Source organism: Chondrus crispus, genomic scaffold (assembly GCF_000350225.1).
Source record: "Chondrus crispus Stackhouse genomic scaffold, scaffold_142, whole genome shotgun sequence".
In the NCBI taxonomy this organism is placed as follows: domain Eukaryota; phylum Rhodophyta; class Florideophyceae; order Gigartinales; family Gigartinaceae; genus Chondrus; species Chondrus crispus.
In genome coordinates, this window is record NW_005179010.1 from 68,716 (window position 1) to 78,464 (window position 9,749).

At 53.1% G+C, this 9,749-nt stretch overlaps 2 protein-coding genes; one reads left to right on the plus strand and one right to left on the minus strand.

Moving 5' to 3' along the window:
- The first annotated feature begins 969 nt into the window (after positions 1-969).
- On the plus strand, positions 970-4,305 carry CHC_T00008273001 (Trehalose 6-phosphate synthase, family GT20 / Trehalose 6-phosphate phosphatase). The gene has a single exon (XM_005713596.1). The coding sequence runs from the start codon at positions 970-972 to the stop codon at positions 4,303-4,305; it is 3,336 nt and encodes a 1,111-aa protein (XP_005713653.1).
- Positions 4,306-4,441: 136 nt separating this feature from the next.
- Positions 4,442-5,990, minus strand: CHC_T00002540001 (hypothetical protein). XM_005713597.1 is given in 2 exon segments: positions 4,442-4,880; positions 4,881-5,990. 1 exon segment carries the CDS (start codon positions 5,988-5,990, stop codon positions 4,881-4,883), a length of 1,110 nt encoding a protein of 369 aa, XP_005713654.1. The 3' UTR covers positions 4,442-4,880.
- Positions 5,991-9,749: the final 3,759 nt, after the last annotated feature.

A 9,749-nucleotide genomic window follows, 5' to 3' on the forward strand; every position in this document is an offset into this window, starting at 1 on the left:
TTGATGGCTCTTACAAACTGGTCTCTGACCCGGGCCAGACACTTGATGAAGACCTGCCCGGCGGCTACGCTGGTCACTGCATGCTGGTACTGCCCAGGCCCGGACCAGATCTTCGCTCTGAGCTGCCGGCACGGCGCAATGCCCGCGCATGGTTTTGGAAGGTGCTTTGGAGCCTCAAACCGTTTGCATGGTGGTGGCGTGCGGGGGAGGGGGGTGGGCGCTTACTGAGGAGGAGGGATTGGTAGCGGTGTGCGAACCCCGCGCTGAGGTGGAAGAAGCGGTCTGCGTGACTTTTTCTTTATCACAGGGTATCATAGGGGCATATCCTAACGCATACGGTAGATTTCACGCTACACGTGGAGTGCGTGGACAACGTCTGTGGCATGGCGCCGGTAGAATGCGGCGCGGGCGGACACTTGTGCGGGGTGGGTTGGCCGCGGGGGAGATTTGTGGTGGGATATTGGTGGTGGGATATTGGTGGTGGGATATTGGTGGTGGGATATTCGCGGCGGTGCAAATTCGATGTAACTTTACAAGTATCTCGCGCAGCGCGTTGATTGCTCGCGGCGGCCATGGCGCGATCGCGATTGTCCTGTGATCGCGATTGCAGTCCGCGGGCGAGTCGCACCTCGCGTGACTCTCGTGACCACGTGTCATGACACGGCGAGTCGCACCTCGCGTGACTCTCGTGTCCACGTGTCATGACACGTGCCGCCTCGCCTGCCTGCTACAGTACACCCTCATAAACGACATCCAACCCGGTGCCGACAAGTGCTCCTGTCCAGCAACCGCCTCCCATGCACCCCCCTTCCCCCCCCCCCCCCGTTAAACGCCCGACACTTGCCCCTCCTCCATCCCCTCCCTCCCTAATTTACGCATCGACCCCGCGCACTTGCTCCACCCCCCCCAACCCCAAACTCCGCTGCCTCTATGCATCCCGTGCCTCCCCGTCTCCCCCCGGGCTAACCTATGTCCTCTCCGTTCTCCACCCCCACTGCCTCCCTCCCCGACCCGCTCCCGGACCCCCTCCCCGACCCATTGCGCGGCCCGCGCTCGCCGTACTCGGACTTGCTCCTCTCCCCGCTCCCGCCGTGTGACTCCGACCGCGCGTATCTCGATGCCGCCGAGACCGACCTGCTCGAGGAGATCCAGCTCGTCCAGTCCAAGCTCACCGAGGCACGCCACCGCGTCGCCCTGCAGAAGAACCGCCGCCTGCTGCGACGCAACCACAGCGTGTCCGATTCCATTATCAACACCCGCACGCATCGCGACCACCCGTCACGCGCCAATGCCGCCGCTGGAAACAACAGCCCCCCGCACTCGGACGTCGCCCCGGATCGCTCCCGCACTAGAATCATTAGCGTCAGCTTCCGCCTGCCCAAGAAGGAGCATCGGGAAAGCGTGCGACAGCAGTTTTTCGACCGCGGTCTTCCGCCAAAGGCTATCTTCAGCCTGCACGGCGCCTCCGAGTTCCCGTTTGTCTGGGTAGGCACGGCCGATGGCCAGGGTGATGTTGAGGCACACACTTTTGAGGAGGTCTATGGCGAGGAGCATCGCACCGGCTGGCGCTCCCTCAACTCAAGGCATCCCGACGTCCAAAAGGTCAAGCGCTCGCGGTACGTCGCCGTCTCGCTCCCCGACGAGCCGCACTTGCTGGCCAACTATGACACCTTTTGCGAGGACGCCTTGTGGCCGCTCTTGCATTACGACTACGCCGCGTTTGGCGACCCCGACAACTTGGACGAGGCCTGGAATGCTTATCGCTTTGTCAACAAAAAGTTTGCAGAGGCCATCAGCGAGATTTACGAGGAGGGAGACCTCATTTGGGTCCACAACTACCACCTCATGCTGCTCCCCAGTCTACTGAGGGAGAGCCTTTGGTATGCCAAGATTGGCTTTTTTTTGTACACCCCGTTCCCGTCAGCCGAGATTTTTCGCATTTTCCCGCACCGCGTCGAACTGCTCAGAGGCGTCATTGGCGCCGACTTGATCGCCTTTTTGTCCTACGATTACTCTCGACAGTTTGTGTCCTCGTGCACCAGGCTCCTCGGCTTGGAGGGCACCCCTAACGCTATCGAGGCCGACCCGCGTGTCGGCCGCAGCTGCGAAATCGGAATCTATCCTTGCGGCATTGATGTCCGCGCCTTGCGAAACCATGTCAGCTCGAAGGCCGTCAAGTCCCGCGTCGCCGAACTGCGCGGCAGGTTTGAGGGCCGCAAGATTGTCGTCGGCATTGACCGCTTGGATGATAGCTTTGCAGGCGTACCGTTGAAGCTGCTTGCGTTTGAACAGTTGCTGACAGACCATCCTGAGATGGTTGGTAAGGTCGTCCTCATCCAGGCCGCCATGTTGCCCAAGCAGGGCAAGAGCCGCGATGCCCAACACACCCAACAAAATCAAATCAACGAGCTTGTGGGGCGCATCAATTCTAGTTTTGGTACCTTCGCCTTTTCCCCAGTTCATTATATTAACACCGAGTTGTCCCCGACGGAAATACACGCCCTCATGTGCATCGGCCATGCATGTGTCGTCAGCACCGTGCGGGATGGCATGGGGCTGGTGCCTCATGAATGGACCGTTTGCCAGCATGGAGGGAACAACGGTCCTATCGTACTAAGCGAGTTTTCAGGCGCTGCTCAGAGCCTTGCAACCGCACTGCACGTCAACCCGTGGAACATTGGCGAAATGGCCGTCAAGATCAAAATAGCGCTTGAAATGCCAGCCGCGGCCCGCGCGACGAGAAATGATGCTGCTTATCGCTTTGTCACATCGCACACAGCCTCGCTGTGGGGGTTCAACTTTCTCGAGGATTTAGAGCAAGCCGATGGCGCCCAGGAAGCCGGTACGTCCGCTGCAACGCCTGCTTTAGATTCCAACGTTGTTGCAAGCGCCTATCTAGGCACACTGGCGCAGCCCTCGCCCGTGCCGTCCAGCAATGGCTTGTCATCGATGTCACAGTTGGGGCCGGACAAGCTTTCAAATGTCATGCTTGGGTCGTTTGGGATGCCGCCGCGCATCGGAGGCATGACGCATGAGCAGATTGACGCTTTCCTTGGGCGCGACGGCTTTCGTCAAAACAACTTTGTATCGCCGTCGGAAACGCAGGACGCGTCATGGGTGTCGCCCGACGGGGCACGCCAACCCAAAAAGCGAAAGCGATCCAACTTACTGGTGTTTGACTTGGATGGTACTCTTGTGCCCTTTCAAGCCATTGCCAAGCTCGGCGTTCCGCCTCAACAAGTGCTCGACCTGATTCGAACACTAAAAGAGGCGAGTCCGTACAATTTTATTCTCATCGTGTCCAGCCGCGACCGCGAAACGGTCACGCAGTGGCTCGGTGATCTCGACGTATACCTTGCAGCGGAGGATGGTGCATTTTTCCGAGCACCTGGCCGTTCTCCGTGGATCACGTTGTACAATGACAACACTACCAACGGATTTATTCCTCAGCAGAATTCGTGCGGGCAGTTTTCGCAAACGGCGAGCAACTCAGATGCGGCAACGGACATTGCTTCTGACGCCGACCAAAACCATTTCGGCAGGAGCCTGTCGTCATGTGGTGCAGGGGTGATGTGGAATAGAAGGAATAATGCAGACGTGTTCGTTGACGAGGAAGAGCGCAAACGGAAAGTGTCACTACTGTCTGCCAATGACGGCAAAAACAGAGGTAGTGCACAGAGCATCGTCTCGCTGAGCAACGAAGCAGGGCTGGTCTCGGATTCTGGCGCATGGAAGAGCCAAGTTTTCCCGGTAATGCAGCATTTTGCGGAAAGAACTCCAGGAGTCGTCATTGAAGAAGGTGACGCCACTCTGACATGGCATTATATTGACTCGGAAACAGATTTTGGACGATGGCAGGCTAGAGACCTGTTTAACCATCTAGAGTCCTTCCTGCTACAGGGACTTAATATTGATCTCCTTGCAGACGAAGGGCGCCAGCGGTGGGTCAAGGTTCGCCCGAACGGAGTCGACAAGAGCGCAGCGATTATCCGGACGTTGGAACACATTCGTGATTTTCCCATACGCCAGCGTCTCGAAAATGACTTTAGCATAGAGGACGACGCCCCGGCGCCGTCAATTGATTTTATTCTTTGCATAGGTGATGACCGTGCCGATGAAGGAATGTTTGAGTTTCTCCGAGATGAGAAGCGTTTGGAGAAGGTGGGCGTTCATTGTTCCCCAAGCAAGGTCTTTACGTGCCGCGTGGGTTCGTCGTCCACCGCAGCGTCATTCTTTTTGGAAAACACTCAGCGAGTAAACGAGGTGTTGGAGGAACTCGGGGTTTGGAAGCTGTCAAAAGAATGAAAGACAGTACGTTGGCAAAGAATTTCGAGACATAGCATCCAATGCAATCCGCACTTCTTCGATAGTAAGTCGCAGCAAAAAGAAGTCGAAACTGTAGTCAATCTGGACAATGAAAGGCTTGCAAGAAAACTCAGACTTCAATTGGCAATTCGCAAAAGGTTTACAGCGAATGTCAAAAGCTATCACGGAGTTTTGCTCGTCTTTTGCAGACGTCTGCCAGGGCAGCCTCCAAATTTTCCGTATCAAAATATTATGACATAGATGGTCCACACCAACTGAAGGAGTGCCATAGCGGCGAGAGTCGCACGTGGTTTTGAACAAACTACAGCACCCGACCTAGTGAGTACATGGACAAGAAGACTTTTGACCTGCACTCAAACAAAAACAGCTCCGATTCACGACCAGTCACAGATCACATCGGACTAAGGTTCTAGTGCCTTTGTCCCGCCGTGCTTCTAACGCACCGATGGTACACGCAACTGGTCCGCAGCTGCCACACACGTCCCAGCTAAGGGTGTTACAGTCGCCAAGCGCTATGCTCATGCGATTAAGGATTTGAAAGAAAAGGATGTCCATCAAGCATAACCCTTATTCAAAAAGTCAGTAAATGCATTAGTGACTTCATCCGCAGCCTGAGCAACTCCCTCGCTCGCTGCTCTAAAAATGTCGTCTGCCATTCCGGCGAGGGCATCCTGCTCATTCGTTGCCCTTGCACTACTGGATCGCGATTGCACGTAGAAGTCCGAAGACCCAATCGAAGTTGCATTTCCATACCTGTTCATCATGTTTTGCGTCGCATCCCCGTTTTGCGGTTTGAAATCGTCCGACGAAATCGCCTTGGCCCCCTTGAACCTCTCCGCAATCTCCTCCTTCGTGGGCGCCGCCGCTGTCTTTTGATTGACCCCGTTCACGTGTCTAGCAGGCTTCTGCGCTGCAACTTTCGGCAACACCGGGCCCGCAGGGACGTCCGACGAGCCGACCTTTGACCAGTCAATCGCCGTCGAGGCCGTTTTTCGCGTAGCGGAGGCCTTCCGACGAGCGCCAAGTCCTGCAGCACGACGCGTCGGACGTCTCGCTCCGGTAATCGAAGCGCCATCGGCGGCGACGGGAGCGGCAATAGTAATCGAGGCCGGTTGGCGGGGCTTTGGGGGTGTGGTGGGATGTGCGGCAGCCTCCGATCGTCGGACGGCTTTCGGGGAAAGACGGACGGAAGGGGCGTCGTTAATGGCCGCGCCCGCAAACGCGGATGAGAGGGTGTTCGAGGGCGGCGTTTTCGGGGAAGAGGACCAGTCGGAGGCTGCGTCAGCGACTTGGCGTTCAAGCTTTTGCTTGTAGCTTGCGGCGATGCGCCCCGTGTACTTATCAGCGTGGAAGCCGTTGAAGTCGTGCCAGCCGTGCTCCTTCCAGTAGGAACGAGCCTTTCCGTTGCCGCCGTTGACCATGCGTGCGAGATCGGTCTTCGACCAGGTGTCCATGAAGGCGGAGCGGACGAAAGTGATGTGAGTGCCTAGATTGCGGTGGAAACCGGAGCAGTCGAGGCAGATGAAAACACCGAAGCGGGACGAGGCCCAGGTCGGGTTTTTGGCGTTGCAATCGAAGCAGGTCTTGTTTTCGAGCCGCGTGCAGAGACGCTTCAGGACGGTCGACGAGTCTTGCGCAACCTCATTAGCGGCGGATGGGGCCATCGTGGAAAAGGGAGAGATGCGGCGGTGCCGGGCCGGGGCGGAGGGGATGGCGGAGGTGGCTTAACAGGGGGGGGGGGTGCCGGGAAGGGTGACAACAAGAGGTTTTGAGGTTTGGGCAAAATATATGGCTGCGATGCAGCAAGATGGAATTTTTCCGCACTGTAGGAATGCGTCGAAACTAAAGCTAGTGTCAGCTCTCGCTTCTGCTCACACATGCTGCGGGAAAATATTGGTATTTTAGAATATAACACGTTTTTTTGCCACGTGGGAAGAGGGCGTCTGCCAAAAAGCCATGCCCTGTCATCGCTATCCCTCGCAACCAACGGATGTACAGTAGAAAGGGGGAGTCTCCATTTTTGAGTCCGTGCTCTTGTGACGAGTTTTAGCCCAAAAAGAAGAAGTGGGTTCAACGTGCTTGAGCGTACAAACAACAACTTGTGTGCGTCCCGCAGACCTCGCCGATATTTCCGTTCACGCATCTTCCCGCAAATTAAACTCTCGAAAGCATCTAAACTTTTCTTGGTGAGAACAAATACATAAACAACGTTATTTATTTTCGCGCTTGCTCCCCTATGAAAGTGCTGTTCAAGTCCACAGAAGCTGTATTCATATTCCACCGACTCTTTTCGCATCCTCATCTTCTCAACCTGATTTCAGGAGATACGTATCCATTTCAAATCTTCTACAGTCTCATCGGTCCTCAGATAGGCATTGAAGCTGACTGAAAAGTCAACTCTTGCAGACTTTAGCTGTTGTAGCAAAATACCAAGCAAATGCACTAGTCTTTCAATCGTTCGTAGTGCTGTATTAGGGCATTGCAACTGGCACGCGCTGATAATCAGCTCTTCAGCCAAACTTTCTATATTGCAGCTGAACGTGTCGCATGTTTCCTAGAAATCTTTCTTTAATTGGACGTCCTAGTCACCATTCCGCCTCCCAGTACTAACAACTTCAAGCGGGAGGCAAGGCTTCTTCTCTCTTTGTCTATTCGCAGCAACGAAAAGCTGTCCTGATGCAGGAGCTTTTGTCTCTCAATCATTTCTCGATGAAGGGAACTCGAGAACGCAATCAGTATAGAGCCCTTGCAGTCCGGAACCCCATATGTCTTCTGTTGAACCGCCTATTAATCTTTTCGCTGAGTAAAACTTTCCCATTTAAGAATCTCGATATGGCTTTATCCACTGCTGCAGTTGCAGCCTTTGATGAATTCCATCAAACAGTAAGGTAGCACATATATATGCCAACACGTGAAATACTCATCTCGAAGAAGACATATTATTTGCCCAATTTCGCAAGAAAAGTCTGGGCACCCAGAGAGTCTCCATGGAAAGAACACAATAATTTTAATAAACATATCTATGTCTCGCAACTTTCCTCTCTTGTCTGTCTTCCGTTTGATCAGTTACCATGAGGGGATAAGAGGTTCAGATGCTAAAGACATTGAGTAGGGGCTTCAGCAAATTAACATCGGAAAAGATACAGAAACACTAGCACCATCACTGATGCTTAAACGTGGAATGAACTTTCGGATATATTTTAAATATTACAAACCTGAACATCTCCTTGCCTTTCTGAACGCTGATTACAGTCAGTAAAAGCGGGGAACGAATGCAGGGTGAAGGATTGATGCACGTGATTGAGCTGCCATTGAAGCCCTATGCATATGTGCCGTGGTCTGAGCTGCAGCGAACCGAGCCGATGCGGCATGCACCATGCGATGGGCGTCGAGCCTAGCGGCGTGGGCGTCGTAGTAGTTGCTGTGATGGCGATTGGAGGAGTACCGGCGAGAGCCCGAATATCGGCGAGAGCTTCGGTGATAGAGGCTGCTTCTGTAAGAACGGCGGCGCCGTGAATATGAACGTGAACGACGCCCACTGTAGTCGTATAGGCGGTGATGTGAGAGGAGGGGGTCGCTGAGGTATAGAGGCATCTTATACGATGTCAGAAGTTAGAAAAGTGTAGTGGTTGAGATGTGGAAAGAGTTGATGTCGGCGAATGACGATGCCGAAGTGATTCGTTCCGCGACGACATAGAGGGGCTTATGAACAGCTCTGGGGAATGACTAGGAGTGGGGGTGTATCTCAAGCTACGAGCAAATAAGCAAATGCGCCTGACATGAAGGTAGCTTACCTACCATGAACAGCTAACATCCAGCGTGTCGTCCCGTTCACAACGCAACTCCAGCGAGCTAACCGCAGTTAGTTTACTCGCTGGTGCGTCACAAGTGGGAAACCAACTGCCTCCCTTGCGCTGGGTAAACACCCATATTTGCATGTTGCAGCCACGCCCGCCGTCCGCATCGGGCCGAGAATTTACAGTTGTTGTGAGGCGGAAGCTCGATTATTCCCCTACAATTCTCGCCTACAGAAGAGAAGTAAAGTACGGGTGCATGACGCACGTTTTTCGTAGGAGGTTGCAGTGTACTGTGTGCTGCGGGCGGTAGGCCATGCCCAGCCTTCCTTGGCGCCTGCTCCGCATATGCTCATTTTGCGGAGGGCCGATTACAACACGTTTTGTCTGTTGTTTCCTTTGCCACACGTGTTCTGACGTTTTCAAGCCGTCCCGTCCAAACTGTGATCTGCGATATCCCGAGATTTTCTGCTGCTATATAGGTTATTACTGATGCCGGCCCACTGGTAGTCAACGGTTAACACTGGTGCTGTACTCTTTTACACCACGCCAGTCTTGTGCGTGCTTATGCGGACGTCTAAAGTCAGAATAAAAAACAGAACTGGCTGCTCACAGCAATCGCTTTTCCGTTTTGTCAACGTGTTGGAAGGAAGTGTAGCAACTTTTTTTCCTGGTCCGCCTCGAGGATCCTTGCACACATGTGCCAGCCATGCGTAGCTGTACTGAATAAGAGGATTTTAAAAATTCTCAGCCTTAACATTATTAATTCTAGCTCTTGCCCTCCTCTCGAAATCTTGAAGCACATGTTCGAATCAAGTCTTATCCTGCATCAAAACAAAATTATGTCGTTGTCCTGTTCCTGAAGAGACTGCCCTGCCGTTGATCATGTGTCCAATTACCGATGAGGCTACTTCAACGATGGCCGGGGTACTCTGTTACCCATTCTTATATTCAATAACGTCTTCTTTTGTCTCGACTGCATACATCCCAACCAACTGTGGAGCTGCAAAGCTCAATGACATTAATATTCATTTTAATGCTATTGAGCTTTGCAGCTCGCCCGCTGGCGACTCTTGAAAGCTTTGTTCGACCGTTACTCCTTCAAGTAGTTGTATCGTTGAAATACATACTTGTCGAGTCGCATCGCCACAAGGCTTTTCACTTTCCTCCACGGTAAATACCCAAAACTCGTGTTTTCGTAATGGTGATATCACCGAATTTGTGGTCAATTATTAAGATGTTTAGGCTTGTGCAGTTTTCCCAGTCCGTATTTATCTTATGAAATATTCGTTTAATTTGACTCATGTGAATGTAATCATGTCAGCTTCACCAAGACTACGCTGTTTTGCTTCGTGACAATTACGTGATACTGTTCCCATTGCGGTGAGGATTAAGAAAATTGGGAAAGGGCAGTAGCCAGGCTGAAACATCAGGACATGCCTGACAAATAGTTTTGTCCTCTGGGTTGTCGATATCATATTTTGACTTGAGGTCCTGTACCAACATACTCATAGAAGTATGATACATCCCCTACTTCAACAATCAAGTCCATTAATGCGTGTCAGGCTGTTACGTTGTAAGCAACTTCCCCCCCCCCCCCCCCCCCCCCCCCCCAACTCTTATTCATAA

Bases quoted from the DNA above. Each gene is read 5' to 3' on its own strand.
- CHC_T00008273001 (XM_005713596.1), top strand. From the start codon at position 970: ATGTCCTCTCCGTTCTCCACCCCCACTGCCTCCCTCCCCGACCCGCTC.
- CHC_T00002540001 (XM_005713597.1), bottom strand. From the start codon at position 5,990: ATGGCCCCATCCGCCGCTAATGAGGTTGCGCAAGACTCGTCGACCGTC.